Consider the following 21,518-nt stretch of genomic DNA (forward strand, 5'->3'; position numbering starts at 1 on the left):
TCGTCTTTGGTCTGATGAAATAAACATCTCTGACCGGACTCGTCTTTGGTCTGATGAAATAAACATCTTTGACCGGACTCGTCTTTGGTCTGATGAAATAAACATCTCTGACCGGACTCGTCTTTGGTCTGATGAAATAAACATCTTTGACCGGACTCGTCTTTGGTCTGATGAAATAAACATCTTTGACCGGACTCGTCTTTGGTCTGATGAAATAAACAACTTTGACCGGACTCGTCTTTGGTCTGATGAAATAAACATCTCTGACCGGACTCGTCTTTGGTCTGATGAAATAAACATCTTTGACCGGACTCGTCTTGTGTTCTAATTTGGCGATTTTTGTCGCCGGGATCGAACTTTCCCTTGTCCTAATTCGGCGAGTTTTATCGCGTGGATCGGACTTTCCCAGTTAACCGAAGTGGTCTTATGCAGTAAACCTCTTTGACTGGACATGGTCGTCCTCGGTCTTATGAGGTAAACTTCTTTGACCGAACTTGGTCGTCCTAATTCGGCGAGGTTTATCGCGTGGATTGGACTTTCCCTTGTCCTAATTCAGGCAAGTTTTATCGCGAGAATCGGACTTTTGTTGCAGTTCGTTTCAGACGAAGTGCTTGATTCTTAAGCAGAATTGTGGTCTTGTATCCTCTTTAGAAGCTTTGACACACAATCGTGGGCTTGTTGCAGCTCGTTTCAGACGAACTGCTTGTTTAAGCTGAATTGTGGTCTTGTATCCTCTTCAGAAGCTTTGACGCACAATCGTTGGCTTGTTGTAGCTCGTTTCGGACGAACTGCTTGTTTAAGCTGAATTGTGGTCTTGTATCCTCTTTAGAAGCTTTGACGCACAATCGTGGGCTTATATATGTTCTAAGAAGGGGATCAGCCTTCGAAGAACAAGATACCTCAGTAACATTTGTAAGAGACGACACGCACAGAGAGACAAAACACACAGACAAAACGCACAGAAACACACAAAGACCAAGCAAACCAAAGAAAGCACATTGACCGGACTGTCTCTTACAAATGGAACTTTTTGAGGTTGGAAACGTACCATGTTCGGGGTGCTTGTGCTCTTGACACGTGAGTCAATTTGTAAGACCCTTTGCCGAGGACTTCTGACACCCGATATGGACCTTCCCATGTGGGTTCGAGTTCGCCCAGCTTTTCTGCTCGGCTTACTTCGTTGTTTCTCAAGACGAGATCTCCCACTTGAAATTGCAGCTTTTTCACCCTTTGGTTATAATACCGGGCTACTTGCTCCTTGTACTTGGCTGCTTTTATGCAGGCCAATTTTCTTCTTTCTTCGGCCAGATGTAGTTCGGCTCTCAGTCCGTCACCATTTATTTCTGAGGAGAAATTTTGGGGACTGGGTATGCCGATCTAAACCGGAATCACGGCTTCAGTGTCGTACACCATCGAGTTCGGCTCCGGTGTGACTTCGGTCATTTCACCTGCCTCTGACTCCGGCTGCTGTGATTGCTATGCTTGATGGTGCCGAGCTGATTGCTCGGCACTTTTAAGCGCAATCTGCAAACTCTTGCTCTTTTTTGATCACCTCGGATGACCGCTATTCCTCCTTTGGTGGGGAAGGTGTTCGGCGAGGATGCCTCTGATCGCTATGATCGGGCTTCTTTTCGTCTCCTCTAGATGAGCTGTCTAAAGACCGTTTTCGACGGTCTGCCTCATCGGCTCGGGAGAACTGGTCCGCAATGTCCCACATCTCTTGAGCTGTTTGCGGACTGCATTCCACGAGCTTTCTGTAGAGAGCTCCGGGCAGGATTCCATTTTGGAATGCCGAAATGACAAGTAGATCATTGAGATTATCTACTTGTAGGCATTCCTTATGGAATCTCGTCAGGAAGTCGCTGATCTTTTCGTCGCGACCTTGACGTATAGAAAGCAGCTGAGCCGAAGTAATCCGGGCTTCCGCTTTCTGAAAGAACCTCCTGTACATGGCTGAGCCGAAGTAATCCGGGAAGTTCGTGTAATATCGTCCGAGAACGGAGTCCTCAACGCTCCGTACATGGCGAACCCGACATTTCTTCGGTATGGAGGAGATGGAGTTCTCCTGTGATTCCGGTACCGAGGATTCTTTCTTCTGGAAGACATGACACTACTGCGGTAGTGACTGTCTCGTATGGAGGGAGAGGGAGAATCCGCCGTTTTCGCCTCCGGTTGCTTTTGGCTTTTTTGCAGGAAGGTTAAGAATTCCTCCTGCTTTTCAGCCAAAAACAGCTTGACAGCCTCGTTCAAATCGGGCTGCTGGGAAGACTCGATGTGACGGCTTTTGGAGCGGCTTGTTCCTCCGCCATGAGAACTGGTGGTGGATTTATCCCTAGGCTGTTTGCCAGACCTATGGGATGGATTGGCTTCCTCCTGGTTCTCACGGGCAGGAATACGGGTACTCTGCGATCTGGTATGCATTTTTTGGGTGGAAAAAATGGATCAAAAATTCGCTTTATCACAAATTTGGTTCTCTGCTTCCCACAGACGGCGCCAGTGATGAATCCGCGAATTTTGATGTTAGTAAATGCAGGAAAATACAGATACGACACAGAGAATTTACGTGGTTCGATTTACTGAAGTAAATCTACGTCCACGGGAAGAAGGGAGGGCAAGATTGTATTGCTTGATCTGGAATTACAGCTTACAACACAGACTTGCTATATGGTATTTTATCTCTAGAGAGCTTAACCCTTTTCTAACAGATCTAAGTTCTATTTATACATTGAACTAAGATCGTGGCTTACATCATCACTCTAGGTCGTGGATGTCGTGTAGGTCATGGCCTAAGATCGTGGCCTGAGTTGACGCCACGTGGTAGTGGGTGTGTTGGAAGTTGTGGAAATCCTGCATGGGTCCACTAACTCCTTGTTCGGTCGAATACTGAGACCGAACTGCTTTGGTTGCCGATCTGAGAGTAGAGCTTGATGCCGACCTGAGAGCAGAGCTTGATTGGTTGGCTTTTACCGAGCTGTAGGCTGAGGCCGAACTCTTTGGTAATGCCGAACTCATCCGAACTCTTTGGTCATGCCGAACTCATACTCTTCCTTGGGCTTCGGGCTGATGGGCCGTCATTGCTGTTGGGCTTGTTTAGTCCGTACCCCATCAACCTACAAATCATCCTCTTACTTACAAAACTATTGTGTCGTCTTCCTTAATCTCAAATAAATTTATAATATGTACTAGTATATAAATTAATCCTTATTGAAATTGATAGCATGGCAACAATTATTAGTTTTTTTTTTATTTATTTTAAAATGTCCACAATTAACGCATCACCTAAGTTCAAATCTTATGAAGGGTGAAATTTTTATGAAATAATTTTTTTTATAATTTCTCGACAACAACTTCGAGAGCTTCAAGTTCTTCAATATTTGAAGATAGTTTTCCTTTAAGCACACCCTCCAAAATTGTCCTTCAATCCATTAATATAGTCGGAATTTTTTTCGCTGGTGGGAAACAACAAAGTCGGGTAAAGTTCGTAATATTATTTGCCAAGTTGAAAGTTCGTGGGAAAAATCCAATGTTTTGAAAGTTCTATGATATTAGGGTCCAATACCCTTTAAAATAATATTATGAATTCGATATAAAAAAGAGGAATTTAGAAAAATATGCTTATAACTTTCACAATATGAATGAAATTAGAACACTAAATCACCAATTCATTCATCAAAGTGATGATTTCACCATATATCTCATAGTTTAAAGCTAAGAATAATTCTTATTTTTTTAATAATTATACATACATGTAGTATCCTCATTTTAAGTTATAATTGTAGTATCCGTGGACCAAGTTTTATTTAAACTATAATTTTGGTTAATACTCTACCGTCTACACTCCACGGGAATGAAATCGAAATTAATTACTGTACTACTTTGTTGAATAGGGAATTTACTTACTCCATATAATAGTAATAAAGTTTGTTTAATAGTATTAATTTTAGTAACTGCTCCCTCCTTTCTATGTTATTAGATTTCTTTTTCTATTTCGAAAAAATCCAATATAATTGAGTTATTTCTATTTTGGTAAAAATTAATTTGTTCTCTTACTTTATTCTCTCTTCATCCCTCTTACTTTATTTTAAAATCATAATTAGAGCTTATTTGTTAAATAATATATAAATTAATGTAATATTTATTTTTTACTTAAAATTTATCAAATTTGAAAATACATTATACAAATTAGGTTGACACGACATGATAAGTTAATAACGAACATAACATGATATTATACGATTAAAATTTGATAATACACTATAAAATATGATATCACGATTTAAATCTAAATAATAATATCAATATAATATTTTTTTAAAAATTAAATAATTATTTTAATCATGTTATAACAAGCTTTAACGGTGTAATATCAAGTTTTAATCGTATAATATCATGTTCAGGTCGATATCAACTTATCGTGTCGTGTCAAGCTAATTTGTATAATGTGTTTTCAAATTTGATAAATTTTTAGCCAAAAATAAATTAGAATTGAAACATGACATTAATTTATACTTCCTTTGTCCCTTAAAAATATACCACTTGTCATTTGGGATGTCTCGTAAAAATAGATCAATTCTATTTAATGATTTTTTTTCTCTTTATAGAGGCGGGTCTCATCTCCACTAACAATATTTCAATAACTTTATAATAACACTATTAGTTAAAATAATTTTAAACGATAAAGTTTAGTTACTAAAATTAATATTCAACAAACTTAATGACTATTATATGAGTAAATTCCCTATTCAACAAAGTAAGTGTAAGACGGTAGAGTATTAACCGAGCAGTTACTAAAATTAAATAAAACTTGGTCCACGGATACTACAAGTATAAACTTAAAACGAGGATGCTAATGAACCAAAACGGCGCCGTATTACACAACAGCAGGGGATCCGCTCCCCTAAAAATACATGTAACTCGATACTAGAAACTCGCTACTTAAAAAAAAAGAAAAAAAAGGAAAAAAAAAGGAAAAAAAAAAGAAAAAAAAAACTAAATCAACTTGCAACTCTTAATTCTATAGTCCGATTTACTTATATGGGTGCATGAATATGTAAAAAAACACTTTTATGACAAGGTTTTCTTCTTCAAATAAAATCATAATAACAAAGATAAGAGCATCTGTAACCCTTGGGGCCGGGCCGCAAATTGCGAGTCCCGGCCCGTCCCATGCATTACACGGAAGGGCGGCACGGCTCAGGCCCGTCCCGGTGACGCGTGACCGGCCTGGGGAGCGTCCCGAGTCCCGGCCCGGGACGGGGTTGCACGGAGACGGGCCGCAAGTCCCGCGTCCCGGCCCAGCGTTGCACGGTGACGGGCCGGGCCGCAACCAATTTTTTTTTTATATATTTTAAATTCGAAATTTTTGTCAACTACGTTGTCACCGAGCCGCCCGTGCAGGGCCTTCCTCACGACATCCGCAATGTCATGGCTCGTTCAGCTGCGATGCGCCAAGAGGAACAACACACTCGCCTCCAAGCCGATCTAATCGAAGAAATTTGGACTCGCAACAACGTTTTCCAGCATTGACGTTATGTTTTCATGTATTTTATTTTCAGTTTGAAAATTTATATGTTGTAATTTTGCAGTATTCGATGAAATTAAATTTTCCGTGTTATAAATTTACAGCGTTTTTTATTTTACTTTCAAAATAGGTTGGAGTTGTGAATAGTGTCATTTATTAGTTGCGGCCCGGGCCGCAACCTGCAGGGTTACAACAGTTGGGGCCTGGGCCGCAACTGTAGAGGAATGATGACGTGGAGGGGACTTGGGGCCGGAAATGGGGACGGGGTTACTGATGCCCTAAGCCGGCAAAATTAATCACTTGAGCAAAACATGTCGACTCCTTTAACCGACAGCTTAATCCTGATTAAGACCGCAATTAAGTTGATGAGTCGGAATATTATTGGACACGTTTCAATGATTTAACATAGAACGTGGTTTGCTTAATTAATTAGCTATTAGCTACCCACCTTCCACTAATTAAAGCTTAATAGTAAATATATATTGAAAGAGCACTAAATAAATTGTTAAAGACAATTGGTGTGACTTTCCTCTTTATCCTACGTTCACGTGGAACCTTTTCCATTGTCCATTGACTCAATTAGGGTCATATCTTTTCTATTTACTTTCACTAATATATTTGCGTATTATTTTATGGGTTATGAATAAATTGTCTCATAAAAGAATATATGATTAAGAAAATTAATCTTTGATTTAGAATTGTAATCATCACCCCATGAATTTGGTGAAAATGGTATGTCTTTACTCTGTGTGATTGTAATCGGAAAATAATTATAAGAAATTTCATAAGCAAAATATGATAGAGTTTTAATTATATTATTCTGAATCGCCATGATCACGGGCAGAAACGTTACATAATACTGATGTTGCAATAGATGATCTAATTTGAGGTTAAATTAAATCTTAATTATGAATAATATGGACAGGTGTAAGATAGATGTTTATGGTAAAATTAACTCGTTTCATAGTTATTGTAAATTAATTGTTTGTTCCGTGCATGTCTGATTAAATATAGAAATATTCTTTCGAATGTTTTAGACTTATTACATATATATGCAGCATATACTTTCCAATTTCCATAATCAATGCCCGTGACAAATTGCAAATGTCACGGAAATTAGTGAATATTCACAATCTTGATTCTTGTGTTGAAATATCACAAACCAATCACAAAGATAGTTATAAATTATATTCCATATTCTAACCCTCAATCAAACTAGATTTTCAGAAAAAATAATTAATATCAAAGAGAATAAAATCTTTGGACCTTGTCTCGTGTCTCTGATTTATGCATATTTTAAAGAGAGATTGAAGAACTAAGAGATAGGCTAATTATTTGATTATTCGGCAGCCGGCTATGAAAATAAAATACGTATGTGTAGAAAAGTGAATTACTCACTCTGTCTTGGCCTAATTGAGTCGTTTTTATTTTGGCAGGAATTTAGGTAGTGTTATTTAGTTAATAAAATTATTAATAGTAAAGTAAATATAGTAATAAAATAAGAAAGAGAAATAGAGAATAAAGTATGAATAAAAATAAAATAAGAAAGAAAAATAAAGAATAAAATAGGAGAGATGATAACTTAAAAGAGATAAGAGGTAAATTAGAAGAGATGGGTGATTTAATTATAACCAAAAGATGAAACGTCTCGCTTAGGCTGAAGCCGAAGTACATACTACTATTAAAGAAGATATGTACAGTATAATAGTACTATGTGTTATTTAGTAAAGACTAAAATCCATTTTGTCTTAAATATTTGGTCATTTTTAATTTTTGATTGAGCAGTATATTTATTAGTTTCAGATCCTTAACATTGTTAATTGGTTCATTTAATGTTGGGAAAAAAGAGAGCTAGATAAAGTTTGGACGTGGATAAGCAAGAAGTGGGAGCGTGCATGAGCCAATGTTGTGGAGCCTTCAGACTCCAACTCACGAAATGGATCACATAGACTTGGATCCTCGAGAATTGAAATAAAATACTAGAATTTTACATAAAGAATGGAGGAGTATTTTTATTTCTTGAATAAAAGAAATACAATACATAGAGTTTCAAGCTAAAAAAATTACAAATGCTTGAAAAGTAATACACACCAATTAACTATTACATGTTAAAGAAAAGGGAGATTTTCAAGTAGAAAAACCCTATCGCTTTACAAAGTATATCAAGTAGCTTCGAGTCCTTTTCCTAACGAGGCTTCAGCCTAGATTCCGATGGCCCGTAGGGCCGAACTGATGGGGAAGTCACCTAGACGAGGTCAGCCCTTGTTCCTACCAAGAACAAGCAAATAGCCAAAGAAAAATGCATAAGATACCAAGGCATTTGATAGGCAAAATAAGCAAGGATAAGAGGCAAACCTACTTTAAGTTTGAAGACCAAAACTTGCCTAAACAAGAAAGGTGTGAAGCTGCATCCTCCCTGCACTCCACAGCTCATACCAGCCCGATAAGCCAGGGTAAAGTCACCATTTCCACAGCCTTGCAGGAATCTCCAACCGTAAGGACCAGTGTACCTCGTTGCATAGGTATGCACGTGCAGAAAATGTACAATGAGTGCAGTAAGGTTCAGCAAAATACAAGGGACAGAGGTACCCTGCCATAAGGCAACAAATGAGGCTGAGATGCAAATAAATGCACGAGTACGAGTCTGCATTTCGCATGAGAGACAGCCAATGAAAGGGCAGCCTAGGACCCCTTTTCCTTGGCATTGAATAACAAACTTAGCAGCTTTCAGTTACCTTCCTCCTATAAATACTTCATGCCTCGGCTCCATCCTTTATCACACCAAATTCATTCAACAAAGTAGCAAGTTGAGGAGTGAGGGAGATCAAGCTAGGAGTAAGGAGCAGCGAAATACTCATACTCTACAGTGAAGGTAACTCCACTCCATTTTTAGTTCATGTACGAATACCATATCCGCATATAGAAAACTTATAGCATAATATGCAAAGATGTAAGACACTAGCGAAAAAAGGGGAGAACATAAGTTAGTGGAACTCATCTCGCAACTGAAATTCGTCGGAGACGGACTCCCGACGGCCTCGGAAATCTGACAGAGATGGCGACCGGGGCGCTGCTGGGCAGCGGCAACAGGGCTGCCCGGACTCGGAGTCATACGACGATGGTGGTGGCCGACGGGCAAGGCGTCGTTCTGTCCATCACGAGCTCGGACCTCTTTCTCCCCCCCCCCCCTAAATCGAGAATCGATGGAGATGGAGAAAGGGCGTCGTCGCGGAAGGCCACCGACGACGGAGGTAAGCGCCCCCGCATTAGTCTTCATCGCAAAGCCGCTCTCTACAGCTGGAGGCGACGGTGGAACCTCCACTGACGCGAGTGTACGACGGCCGGCGGCGGGACCCGAGAAAGGGGAAGACCGACGACGAGAAGCCGAACCCCTCAGCACAACTGTGAACCCACCGAGAGGGCGCCGATCGAGAGGCTAGGATTTGGGAAAATAATTTGGGTTTGTGAAAGGAAAATGAGGGAGAGAGAGACGGATGGTTAGGGGTATAGATTTGGGCCTCCCCAATTCCTTAAAACAATTGGGCCCGGGTAAACAAAATGTTGAAGCTGGGCCAGTCAACTAATCTGGGCCATTTCGCTAAGAAAAGAAAAAGGGTGCTTTCTGGGCCGAAATAATTAATTCCTAGCTGGGCCTGTGAATTTATTTATTAAGACCATTAATTTGGTTGAAGCCATTATCTTGGATCAATTCAAAAGTATAATGGAATTTATTCCCTAAGCCACGGAAGAAGAGAATTATTAAGCCGTGTTGAAATAGTACCCAGTAAATAAATAGATGAGAATTTCATTAGTCACAGAAAGTATTTTAAAATACTTAAGATAATCCAAGAATTTATTATACCCGAGAAGTTCGGCAAGACTCCGAATAAATTAAATCATTGATTTAATTAAGGATTTCAGAATTTAAAATTTAGAAAGAAAGAAGAAATAAAGAGCACATGCTTAGGCAGCATACATGCAAGATAAGTGATTACTTAAAGCCTAATTTAAGTATATTAATTTTGTAAATGAACGTCGTCGATCGACTAGTAATCTCAGGACAGGAAAGCACCTGTTTTGCAAGAGTTTAAGCAATTGAGGTGTGCCTTTCTCTTCTTTCTTTTAAAGCATGTTTTATGTGAAAACATGATTTATTTTGAATGAGTTGTCATGCCATGTTTTATTTATGATTACCTATCTGTTGGCTATGCCAACCAATTAAATCGAATTCGGGTCCCAGTAGGTCAGTAAATCCTACTCAGACTAGTGTACACATATGGACCGTGAGCTAGCGCCAGGTTGGCCGGTCCAGGGGTCGTGAGCTAGCGCCAGGTTGGCCGGCCCAGTGATCGTGGAATGTGGCCGCATTCCCGATTCACGCATTGAGATATGGTATATCATCAGACGTTTAAAAGACTGCAGTCTATTTTCAGAAAGAAATAATAGATTTTAGTGACCGGGACTTGTTTCCAGAAAAGAAACCCCGCGTTCACTCAACTTGGCTGACAACTAAAAGAAAACAGTTTTCGGCATAAGCCCACTGAGTATATCAAGTACTCAGCCCTCGATATTGTTTTCCTTAATGTGCAGGTTCATCAGTCGAGGCAGAGGAGGTGTTGGGACAGAAGACTAAATAAGTAGGATAGCTGGTGTAGTATGTCTTCATACATATTACATCTGTCTTGGAACTCTTCCGTTGCGTAAACTTGGACTTGCTTTAGTAAAGACAATGTCTCATATTTCACTCTGATTTAATATGGTTGTACCTCTATCCCATTTCAAACAATGTTTCCTTGAATTAAGTTATATATTCATGAAGAGTTGAGATAGTTCAGTATATTTTAGTCGCGAAGTAGCTACACTTTCTTTGACTAGGGAGTTGTGGTCGTGACATTTAGAGAGACATGTTGAAAGGAGATTGTAATACCCCGACTTTTTATTCTCGAAAGGACGTCGTATAGCTTCTAAAAAAAATCCGGCTGCCGGCAAAGAGACAGAGAGGTGGCGGCGGCGCAAATTGTGTGTGAGAGTATCCGTTTGATGGAGAATGAAGAGAGAATTGAGTTAATTTATGGTTAATTGTGTTGGCCTTTTGTTTAAGGGGACTGGATTAGAGTTAATATGGTATTTGGGCCATATTAATAAAATGGAATATTGGGCCTTATTTATTTAATTTTTGGGCCTAATACTTTAATATTTGGTCTTACTCTTTTGATAAGGAGTTGAAATTGATTTGGGTTGAGACAAATTAATTTTCTTTTGGGAACGAGATTTAAGAAATTAATTTGTTAAAGGTTAAAGTAGAGAAAGAGAAGCAAGAGATGAAATAAAGTAAAAGAGATGAAGAGAGAGTAAAGTAAGATAGGGAATAAATTGTTTATCAAACAAGAAAATTACTCAACTATCTTGGGACGAATGAAGTATTAATTTTATGCAGATAAAATGTGAGTGGATTGAATGGGTGGAATGTGGAGTCCATTGTTAAAAGTAAGAGTGTCAATTAATTGGAAACGGACGAAAAAGGGTAGCATATTTGATTCTTTGTTATACGTTATTAGAATTTTTCCTTTTGCTTAGTTTGTTAGTTGATTTCACTAAGGTTTGTGGAGCCATTTAAGATGCTTCACCAAAGTACTCGTAGTATATTAATTCATTGCACAATGTATCTATCTCTCAGCTAAACGATTGTCATAGACTCATAGCAATATCTCATCTCAAGCTCTCTTATCCCTCGAGCAATGAATTCTCCTTTTTTTTCTTTTCAAATTTGATAGTAAGAATGATTTTCACTCGATTATTAATCTGAACACTAGCGATTAAACACTTAAAAAATAGACTGTGTCACAATTTAACTATATTCAAAATAAAAAATAAATTGATAGGATAGGGGACACTAGTACGAACCACTGCAAAAGGGTGCCGTAATAAATAGTGTTGATGTGGCGACCATTCACACATTGTGAATGTTCTTAACCCAATTAAAGTAGTATTAGAGCATCCACAATGGCGCCTAGTGCACCGCCTAGCCAAACCCCGGCGCTAGGCGGTGCGCTCGGTGCCATTGTGGATGCTCTAATACTGCCTAGCCGAGCCCCGGCGCTATGCGGTGCGCTCGGCGAACCATTGCAACCGCCTAGCGATTTTCTGAAAAAAAAATCGCCTAGCACTGGGCGATATACGGGCGCTCGCCAATCCGCTCGGCGCCATTGCAGGGTCCGGATCGCCGAGCGCATCGCCTAGCGATTTTTTTTTAAAAATTTTCGACGGAGGCGACAGAGACGATGAGTGAATTTTTTTAATTAATGTGCGTTTTTTATTTTTATTGTACTTTTTTTAATTAATGTACTTTTTAAAATTTTAATAGTATTATTAAATTTTCCCGTAGCTGTGTCGTAAATTTAATTTCGTATGTTGTGTGATTGTTAATTATTTGTTTTATATATAATTTTGAGTGATGTGGCTAGGCTATGGCTGAACTATTTGCTTGTCTTGATGATGTGACATGAGGATTTTTAGGGCTGATGATGTGGCAGGAGGAGTTTGTGGCTAGGTTATGGTTGGGCTATTGGTGGGCTATTTCTATTGTGGATGCTCTTATGCGGTTTTGCTCTAAATGGGTCAATAAATTGGGCTCTAATTTGCATATTCATAGCCCATATATATATTTAAAATATCCCGTTTCATATGAAAAGTTTATGTATGTTCAAAAAATAAATATAAATACAGTTTTGGTCATTAATCAGACAATAAACCTTTTATTATGCTTTAAATGAACATTTATTGCATTTTGACTTTCATACAAATATTAACGGGGAGATAATAAGGTAAAAAAACAACTTATCCCTATTAAAAACATAAAAAATATTGCCTATACCCACTTTAAATGGCTCAAAAATTTGGGCATGTAGATCTTTGGGCTACAGCCTATAAATCTAAAATTGTCATGAAAATATATAAAAAAATTAATTTTCTTAAGACTAGAATTTAGTAAACGTTTAAGCCGCACTAAAAAGATAATCTAAAATATTTCAAAAGCAAGAATTTATATAATATTCTTGTAGAACCATTATATAATACTAGTAGTATGTGATTTATATTCTCTGTCTTTATCTTATCATCATATACCATAGTCTATTAAGACTAATCAAAGACAACAAATTCAACAAGTGTTGACGTGGCGCGTTGTGGCGTCACGACTGTTGTTTGAGCCGCAAATATTCAACGGAGATTAGTCGTTAATTTGGTTCCAACTTTGATTTTGACTAAACACTAGTAATTTACTGTTAATTGTTGATCGTAACGCCTATGCCTATCATTTCCAACTTTGATTGCCTCTTCAATTTCATCTTCTGCTGAATTTTCAGCAAACAGTTTCTGAAAAATCCCACAATTTCTTCTTAATTACTTGAACAATTTTTGAGATGAACGATCTTCTCACGGTTAGTGTTTCCATTTTGTCGATTTAGTGGAAGTCCCATATTGTTTGTTTTTGCCTGCTAATTTTGTATTTTGGTTGTTGATTGATTAGTAGTCAAGAATTCATTTTTATGATGCTTCTTGGGTTGGTTATTTCAGTTAGTTTGGTCTCGAATTTTTTGGTTTTTCAAGGTTTGTTTGCATGATCATGCCATGCCGTTGATGTGAAATTTTTGTATGTTTTTTTGTTTTTAAAATCTGATTTGGTTATGAAGTCTCTCCTTGTAAATTTGTCTAATTTTCTGTAAAATCTATCATGGTGAATTCTTGAGGTACAAACTCCTTTCAGATTCAACTTTAAATTTTGAATTCGTGGTTATTAGAAGAAATGTTTTCCGTGGCTTGGATTGATTTGTTAGGGGTTTCTGCACAAAAATATTGATAATTTGACAGTTTGTTCATTTCTTGAAAATGATGGTAGAAGAATTGTTGGAGTAAATGAGAAACACTATGTTTTTAGTTGCGAAATACTAGTTTGTTTTCTGTGTTATGGTAGTTGTGCTTTTCTTGAATAAGTGACAAATAGTACTACTATGTTTTTACATTGAAAACCAGAATCTAGTTACTACTCCTATTTTTTTTGTATACAGTAGTTGTGCTTTGCTTGCAATGTTACAAGAAAAAATCTAAATTTTTTTTTTGAGATACAATGTTTTTATTGGAATAAACAGAATCTAGCTACTAAAATGTTCCTTTGTAGCCAGCAAACCTACGTGTCTTATTGCATAACAAATCATCAACATAAAACCATTTTACATTTTCAATAGGTATGAATCTTGTCACAAAACATGATTCTTAAATCTCGCCTTTAAATTCAAGTTTTGAGTGCATTTCAGGACTCGTTCGTTGAAGATACCAAAGGCAACACATCAGGCGAGCCTGATATAGAGATGGGCCCTCGATTTACTAGGAGTAGCTCGGATGTGTCCTTGGAATCTTTCAACAAGCAGGTGTGACAGAAAGTGGCCATGCATATGTTCGTATCCCTGTCTTAATCCTCGTAACTTTTCATCTTTATTGTTGTTGGCAGATACAAGAGGTTGAGAAGCAGGTGGACAAGCTCTCTGTTTTGCTACAGAACCTCAAGGTATGAGTACAGGATTTCATATTTAGACGACGTTTGCTTATGTGTTTGTCTTAAACAACTGTTGTTGGTGGTGTGTTATCGAAAACTACTATTAGCCTATTATATCGAAAACAAAAATGATCTGTTGTTAAGATAAGTATAGACAAAATTAGTCATATTTGTTTTCATTTTCATACATACCATGATACCATCCTTTTGTCAGGAAGCCAATGAGGAGTCAAAATCAGTTACCAAAGCATCTTCGATGAAAGGTGCAGTTCATAATGCCTTTTAACAGAATTGGGAAAAAAGATGTTTTTTTCTTTCTAGTTTTACTATTGTAGCACATTGTATTCGATCCAGCTATCAGGAAGCGGATGGAGAAAGACGTTGGTGAAGTGGGAAAGATAGCACGCGGTATAAAAGTGAAAATCGAGGCACTAAACAAAGATGTGTTATTCAGACCTCTCCCTCTCTCTTCGGTTTATGCATATCTTTATCATAGTGACATGAACTGATTTCTCCGAATTATTCTCAGAACATAGCTAATCGACAGAAGCCTGGTTGCGGAAAGGGGACAGCTATTGATAGGTCAAGAACGAACTTGACAAAGTGCGTGTACAAGTCTAAACATCATCTGCTTTTTCCTTCTTTACGTTTGGTACAAGTAGCTTAACAATGACTTGTTCCCTGCAGTTCCTTGACGAAGAAATTTAGAGACCTCGTGACGGAGTTTCAGGTCTGTCTCCGGCCCCATTGACGGATGATTCCTAATTTCTGCTTCAAGAATTCATTGGACTTTTGAGATGTTATGTTTGTTTGAACAGAGTTTGAGACAGAGGATTGAAGAGGAATATCGCGAGGTTGTTGAGAGACGAGTAATAACAGGTCATATAATACGTGCACATTTTTTAAGGGACGGAGGGAGTATTTCTTTCAATATATGTTTCGTTTCATTTTTAATCTAACGCTTGCTGTGGACGTTCAGTTACTGGAAGTCGACCAGATGAAGAGGTAAGCGTTCCTTACAATGCATCACCCGAAATCTGCACCGTGTCCAAGATATTCACTTTGGACCTCCATGACTAACAGACCATCAATAATCTCATTGAAACCGGAAACAGTGAACAGATATTCCAGCAAGCGATGCAAGAATCCGGACGAGGACAGGTACTTTTTTTTAACTATAATTTACTACCACGAAACTCCTTAGTCGTAAATCCGGGATTGCGTGACAGTATCTTATATTTCACGACATCTAGGTGATGAACACTTTGGAGGAGATTCAGGAGAGGCACGACGCTGTAAAGGAGATCGAGAAGAAGCTCCTCGACCTTCATCAGGTACATAATATCGCAATCCATTGGATCACGTACCAAGATTCTTGACACCCCTTGATCTCTCTCTGCAGATCTACCTTGATATGGCCGTGCTAGTCGAAGCTCAAGGAGACATTTTGGACAACATCGAAAGTCAGGTTTGTTTTTCTCAAACTCGCAACGATGTCAAATTGGGGTATAGAAGATTAAAAAAGGATATCTCGTTTAGGTGACGAACGCAGTCGACCACGTCCAGTCGGGGACGACTGCGCTTCAGAATGCGAGAAGACTGCAGAAGAGCTCGAGAAAATGCATGTGCTTTGCCATTATACTTCTCTTAGTAATCGTAGCTATTATAGTGCTCAGCGTGCTCCAACCATGGAAAAATTGACACTTGCTCTTTGCATATAGCTTTTTGTTTTCATGTTTGTGAGCCTTGAAAGAGTTCCATAAATTCTATAGGTTTCATACGAATGTGTATAAATAAGTGGTAAATGTTGTCACAAATATTTTTTTTTAGATGGAGATGCGAAAATAATAAGTACTATTCTTTTAATGATTTTATTCTTGTACTAGTAGAAGGCTTGATTAATTGAAGATTCAAATCTATGGTAATCAATTTACAAGAAAATACACTTCAAATCTTATTATTCTCTTATTCCCAAGAAAATACACTTCAAACCTCAATGCCATTATAAAATAGTTCAAATTTGTTTTTTATTTGATTATCCTCGTCTTCTTTTATTTGAGTTTATGCAAAGCCAAAGTTACTACTGTACATTGCATTCTACTGAAAAAACAGCAGTTTCTATGTACTTTATGGGAGGTAATGCGAAACCTTTTTAAGTTACTTTAAAATTATGACAAAGGAATACAGCTGCATGCCTTTGAAGCTCAAACTAAATTTCTTACCATCTATTTATGGGCAAGTGTATAATAAAAGGTACATGCCATTGCTTTGCTTTCACGAACATGGCATATTTGTATTAAACCAAACTATAATGAAAAACAAATAAGGTTAGCAGAAAAAGGTTACTTTTGATTCCAAAATCGAAAACACTGAATGTGTAGAGATTAAACCATTCGAATGATATGCTATTTCTTGAAGGAGAGATAAATGCCAGAAATTATAGCAACCCCAGCAACTGTTACTCCAACAGAACTAAGTATCTTCACCGCTGAAATCGACCTTTTTTCAATTGGTATGTTCAGAAGTTGCTTCAGCTGAAACATTCAAGAGCATAAAGTTACAAATCAACATCATGGAACGAGATACAACAGTCGGGCAAAATCTTTACCTCAACAGGCTGTTCCCAGTTCTTCTGGATTCCCGGTAAGTGGCCCTTTCCCACGACAGCAACCACAGAATTATGCTCACGAGCTACTTTAAGCAACATGGCCGACATATATCTATATATGGAATGAAAACAATCAACGCGTGCAATGTTACAAGGATGGTAAGAATTACTACCAAGTATCAGAAGCCTAACTGGTCGCGCTCACGGACAAGGGTTTCCATTAGACTAGGAAACTTCTTGCTCATCTCCTGAATTACTAGAGTTAGCATGTCAGCATCATCCATTTCCTTCAGCTACACAAAGGGAAAATACACCTTTTAAAATCATTCAAACTCGTTTCCCCAGATACTATGTCAGTACTATCTATACAGTGAGACTCTACCGCCTTCGCAAGATCTTCTGGGCTTGGCAAGAAAACTGCTTGAAACAGCAAGGAGTACAGTAATTTTATCTTGTGCCAAAGAGGCATCTTGGCCCATGTTCTCCGCAACGTAATCTACCAAAGAAGAAAAAACTAGTAACTCAAAAGGCAGAAAGAGCTTAAATAATCCATGCACGATTTTTTTTGCCTATGGTAAATTGAAAGGAGGACGAAACTTGCTGCTACTAATAAATGGAGGAAGAAGCAGCAGCAGCTAATTTGCCCAAATTGGATTCTATCTTACTTTATAATACTAGTGAAAATAAGAAGAAAAGTACCTGGACAGGTCGATCGCCTAGTATAACTTTGCCGCCATATTTCATGGCTTCTTCATATGCCACTCGAAACTCTGCACCAGGCAAAACTTCAAGTTGACTAGCAACCTAGAAAATGACAGATTACGGAAGATACCATGAAGTTGCCAAATTTATGTGGAGTATGTTGAACAAGTCAAAAAGAGTGAGCAAAATGACAAATAGGATCATGCCTTAGCAAGAAACCAGCTGTAAAGTATCCCAAAAAGATTTTGATTTTTCTTCCACATGTCCACCATCTCTCCCGTGGTTGGCACCTGCAAAGCGTGGCTTATATATGAATTCTAGTTGACAATGAGCATTCCAAATAACCATTATCGGGTACCTTATTACAAAGTCAGATTAGGGGAGTGTTCATAGCGAGTCAAGATCATTAGTTGTTGTTTTGAAAATCAAATTTGACCTCTTGTGGTACATATAATTCTCAAAATAACCTGGTCCTTCTCTTTTCTATATATATTTCAGTATCACAAGTCTTCTGATATGAGCCTTGGTACGATGAGATATGCACATGTCTAAGATGCCACTTGAAGCACTTGATAAATGCTTACAAAGAGTCCCTAGAACAACTATGACAACTTCTCAAGGACAATTACACAAAAGAATTAGTTTCCCAATGACTTAACAATTAATTCACATATGCCTTGAACACCCTCAAACAAACTCGTCAACATTTTCCTTTGAATCTCTTAAGAATACGTCATGGAGAATAAAGGTGCCAAGTCGAGTTCAGCGACCTTATTAAGTGGCATCTAGGAGTTGAAACAAAGTTCAAAAGAATTCATAGTGCTAATTATCTTCTCAGACCAATCTTGAGCCATATCACATTAAATTCATAGAGAGTAAAGATGCAACCAATTCTAAATTACATCTTCAAGAAACTGAGCAAAAGCATACTGTGTGGCTCCAGTGCTATCATTTCTTGTTTATTCCTAACTAATCACTAACACTAAAATGTAAACCAATTAATTTTAAAGAGAGAAAAGAATACAAATACAGGCCAACCTTGAAGTTTTGAGGAGTAAGAATAGCAACACGGCTAGAGCACAGCTCCAAAAATACAACCTGCGATAGATGCATAAACATATGATGGCTATTTAGTAGAGTGAAAAAAATGGGGCATAATAATAGCACAAAATCTAAAGGACAAATTGCTGGAAAAAACATGAAATTTTGTCAAATTATGGTCAGTCTCGCAAGTTTAAAAATTAGCCCCGCATGTTTAAAAATCAGCCCCCTTTATCGTGACTTTCACATTTTTCGCAATTGTCCCATGACTTCAGATTTTGGGAAAATCATGTAAATTGTGGCAATCAGTAAAAACAATGGAGACAAAACATTGGCCACTCATAAGACATTGTTTCTATTAAAATAAATATTTTTCTTTTCATTTTCCATTCCCTTTTCTTTTTAAGAAACTACTTCTACCCAAATTGAAATTCTATCTTCCTTTTTAAAATAAGTATTAAATAAATTAAAATGATGTACAGGCCACCAAAAGTTTTTGCCATGGGTCAATTGCGAAAAATGTCAAAGTGATGAAATTAGCGGTTGATTTCAAACTTGCGGAAGTGACTAGAATTTTATCAAATTTCATGATTTTCCTGGGTGATTTGCCCAAACCTAAAATTACATTTCTTGACTAGGACAGTGTAATTCAATCTATCAAGTAGTGGCTTCTAAATGTCAATAGTACAGTACCTGTGGTTTCAAGAAATCTATCACAGCCTGAACTTCTTCGCAAGATTCCTGAAAATGAAAGAACAATTAACTTTTAAGTCAACTGTGATTTAACATCAATTTTTACCCCAACAATCAGCATCAAAAAAGAAAACATTTGGAAAAATGCACCATCAGGTCTTAATATTTGGCTACTACATGATACATTTCTGTAGTTTATTTTCAACTCAGGCTTAGCCTGCTTTCTTTACCAAAAAATAAGATACTGCTAACAATTTCTATCCGAACAATCAGCAACAAAATTCCCAGCAGTAATCAAAAGGAGGAAAAAACAATTGGAAAAATGGAAGTGCAATTAACTCGATATTGTGATTCAATAAAGATTTCTACCCGACAATAAGTAAAAAATTCCCAGCAGTAAACAAATTGAGAAAAAACAATTGGAAAAAGTAAAACAATCAGATTAGTTTAACTACTGCAAAATCATGAAATTTTTAAAACAAACCTATCAAAATATTACCGTAGAAACGTGGGCGGTTCCGACCAAATAAACATCGCAGATGCCGCCGTCCGCAGCCGACTCGCACGTGAGCGTAGCCACACTCTTGGAGAGCTCCGGCGGCAAAATTCTCCTCTCATAGCCGTTGTAACTGTCACTAATCGAGCTCTGATTATCAGGCAGAGCCTCGTCGTCTTCTCCGGGGATCCTACCCTCTTTGTCGACGTTCACAAAATCGCCGATCCCGGCTGTCGCCACGGGAGACGGAGGATCCATCACGCGGCGGCGAGAGAGGGCAATGGATCTGAGCTGTGGATTGAGGCGGAGCAACCGTTTCGAATTGGTGCTAGCGGCGGCGACGAGGTGGTTTGGACAACTGAGTCGGTTTAATCCGTACATAAGTTGTAGAGGTTTTTCAATTTTGGGGATAAATAGTGCGTATTTAATGTAAGAAAAGAAAAGAAAATAAAATCAGATTCAAATCTATAACCAAGATCTAAATTAGAGAGATTATATTTTAAAATAATATTGATCTTATTCCATTCACCAAGTTTTATCATTTACAAAAATTGTGCAATACTTTCTATTTAAAAGGAGACATTTAGTAAAATAAACTGAATCACTATTCTTTTTCGAATCTGCCGTTTTTGACGGTTGCCTTTGGTGAAATCGGATTCCTGCTCAATCAGATTTACGGATTAAGGCCGAAAGTCTCCCAACAAATAGTGGAGTTAGAACCCGTAACCTCAAGATCACAGCTCCACGCTGCTAACTGTTCTACGATCCGTTGGTTTGAATCACTATACTTGAATGTTTATGCCATTCAAGATTTTTAACTCAAAACGGCAATTGGATATGAATCCGATTTCAATCAGGATTAATCTCAATTAGTTTAACCAAAATTAATATAGACAATGTAATCATATGCAAATTCTATATTATAAAAATTCTAAACTATGATTTAGATTGTTAAATTTCAAGATTTGGTGTCAACGGATGACAAATAACGTCAACAAAAAATGTCAAAACAATTTCAACATTGTCAACCGATTGACGTTGTATTGACATTTTCGGTTGATGTTATTTTTCGTTTATTGACATCAAATCTTAAAATCTAACGGTCCAAATCATAATTTAAAATTTATAAGAAAAATGTTATCACTACCTATTGATATAGTGTGCATAAATAACAAATAGTAGGAGAGAAAAAATAGTCGAAAGGATAAAGTAAGAGAGAAAGGGTTTTTTTTTGCCATAACAGGAAATGTGTCACTTATAATGAGACAACTCAAAAAAGAACACGCATCACTTATAGTGGGACGGAAGGAATAGTTACAGATAACCAACATGCACATGAAAAATTTTATACTCTCAATAAGAAAGCTGAAAGTTTGTTGAAGAGTTGGATTATAGTATTTGGTAGGGGTGTTCAATACTGTATTAAATATTGAATTTTATACTTTACCTAGGAAGTCCACGTGTTGCGCTCCCTCCCTAAGTTGAGTTTGCCAGTACAGAGGTAAGGCCAAAAGTCTCAGATTCGAGTTCTCTCTCGGATTTGAGTTCTATGTGGGAGTGCCTTTAAAGTTTAAACTTTATAATTTGAATGTATTTTGTTACAAATACTAGGTCATTCATTGCACATGTTTGAATCTATAAACCATCTCACACTGAAACGATCTCACAAGAACTCCCAAAAAAATAGACCACCTCATAGTAAAATATATAGTACAGTATATTATTATAAAACTATAGCTCAAACTTTAATTCTAGCCAAAATTCAAAATGTAACAAATACTTTATAACATACTCTATAAAATTCAAAATGTAATACATACCATAATTATCATATCAAATTTTTCGAACAAAATACTTCTAAATTTTTGAGATAATAATATATACTAACAAGTATGTAGTATATAGT

The 21,518-nt window shown here is 37.4% G+C and overlaps 2 protein-coding genes and 1 long non-coding RNA gene across 3 annotated transcripts; 1 reads left to right on the forward strand and 2 right to left on the reverse strand.

Moving 5' to 3' along the window:
- Positions 1–7,506: 7,506 nt before the first annotated feature.
- On the reverse strand, positions 7,507–9,023 carry LOC121802637. The gene is made up of 3 exons (XR_006050826.1): positions 8,257–9,023; positions 7,881–8,111; positions 7,507–7,789 (listed from the first exon to the last, which is right to left on the reverse strand). It is a non-coding gene; the product is annotated as an uncharacterized LOC121802637 (long non-coding RNA).
- A 3,663-nt stretch (positions 9,024–12,686) lies between these two features.
- On the forward strand, positions 12,687–15,941 carry LOC121805458 (syntaxin-132-like). Its single transcript, XM_042205307.1, has 13 exons — positions 12,687–12,960; positions 13,834–13,947; positions 14,028–14,084; positions 14,287–14,335; positions 14,427–14,515; positions 14,602–14,675; positions 14,760–14,802; positions 14,891–14,951; positions 15,052–15,077; positions 15,156–15,233; positions 15,326–15,406; positions 15,475–15,540; positions 15,612–15,941. The coding sequence occupies exons 1-13, from the start codon at positions 12,943–12,945 to the stop codon at positions 15,771–15,773; spliced, it is 918 nt and encodes a 305-aa protein (XP_042061241.1). The 5' UTR covers positions 12,687–12,942; the 3' UTR covers positions 15,774–15,941.
- Positions 15,942–16,316: 375 nt separating this feature from the next.
- LOC121804671 (traB domain-containing protein-like) lies at positions 16,317–20,072 on the reverse strand. Its single transcript, XM_042204301.1, has 9 exons — positions 19,616–20,072; positions 19,117–19,164; positions 18,421–18,480; positions 17,589–17,672; positions 17,380–17,484; positions 17,063–17,176; positions 16,873–16,973; positions 16,681–16,792; positions 16,317–16,606 (listed from the first exon to the last, which is right to left on the reverse strand). Exons 1-9 carry the CDS (start codon positions 19,991–19,993, stop codon positions 16,478–16,480), a joined length of 1,131 nt encoding a protein of 376 aa, XP_042060235.1. The 5' UTR covers positions 19,994–20,072; the 3' UTR covers positions 16,317–16,477.
- Positions 20,073–21,518: the final 1,446 nt, after the last annotated feature.

This window comes from Salvia splendens, chromosome 5 (genome assembly GCF_004379255.2).
Source record: "Salvia splendens isolate huo1 chromosome 5, SspV2, whole genome shotgun sequence".
NCBI lineage: Eukaryota > Viridiplantae > Streptophyta > Magnoliopsida > Lamiales > Lamiaceae > Salvia > Salvia splendens.